This window comes from Geospiza fortis, unplaced genomic scaffold (assembly GCF_000277835.1).
Source record: "Geospiza fortis unplaced genomic scaffold, GeoFor_1.0 scaffold1215, whole genome shotgun sequence".
Classification (NCBI taxonomy): Eukaryota; Metazoa; Chordata; class Aves; order Passeriformes; family Thraupidae; genus Geospiza; species Geospiza fortis.
The window spans coordinates 84129-85038 of record NW_005054724.1 but is presented as its reverse complement, the minus strand read 5'-3'; the positions used below and the strand labels follow the sequence as shown (position 1 = coordinate 85038).

Here is a 910-nt window from a genome sequence, read left to right as displayed (position 1 = left end):
CATTCCTGTGGCATCTAAGGGTGCCCAAGACAGAAAACACCTTGGAAGGTATCAAAGAATCGCGGCATAGTTTGGGTTGGAAGGGGCTTTAAAGAAGTCTATCCACTATCCCAGGCCTTGGACACTTCCAGGAATGGGGAAACACTTCCAGCTGGGAGGTGGATCACAAGGAATAACAGCACCCTGGCTGAGGGGCAAATGAGCAGGAATCAGGCAGTTTTTAACCCTCTCCATGGCAGCTCAGGGCAGAACTCCACCACCACCGCTCCTGCTGCAAGAGGAGGTGTTACAGACATCACCTGCACCCTGAGCCCACACCCAGGTGCCCCAACCTACGTGTGGAGAAGTAGATGTAGGCGAAGAGGATGATGTAGGTGGTGACGAGCGGGATGAGCTCGGCGATGCCGATCTCCTCCTTGAAGTGCACGTGCACCACGCTCTCCTCGCGCAGGCTGCAGTTGGGGCTGGGGTGCAGCAGCTTCAGCCGCGAGCGCAGGCTGCTCAGGAACCTGGGGACAGCAGGGCTGCAGCGTGAGTTCAGGGTCTGCCCCAGAAACCCGGGTTCCTCCCGTGAAGATTCCCTGCCAGGTGTGTCAATCATCCCTCCTTCCCCCTCCCAGCGCTGTCTGTCACTCCTGGCATTCCAGAGTGATTGGCAGATCCAAAGGATGCCCTCTACCCCTGGGGGGCACTGGGCCATCCAGGTGTCCTGTGTCCCTTGTACCTGCTTGGTGGCTCCCTACCCCTTCCCTCCTTCCCTCCCCCGGGTAAAAGAGTGAGGAACCACGGGCTCAGGGAGTTCTGTTGGAGCTGGTGCTGCATTCAGAGGCCTGTGGGCCAGAATGAAGCTCTGGATCCAAACCCTCCATCAGAACCGACTCCTTTCCTTCACCATCGCCTTAAAGCTTCT

At 57.9% G+C, this 910-nt stretch overlaps 1 protein-coding gene across 1 annotated transcript in view; it reads right to left on the bottom strand.

Moving 5' to 3' along the window:
- SCAP (SREBF chaperone) overlaps window positions 1-910 on the bottom strand; it is a 59500-nt gene that overhangs the window by 13439 nt on the left and 45151 nt on the right. The window contains exon 7 of the mRNA XM_031065270.1: window positions 337-509. Coding sequence (XP_030921130.1) covers window positions 337-509 — 173 coding nt within the window. The remainder of the gene's footprint in view (window positions 1-336; window positions 510-910) is intronic.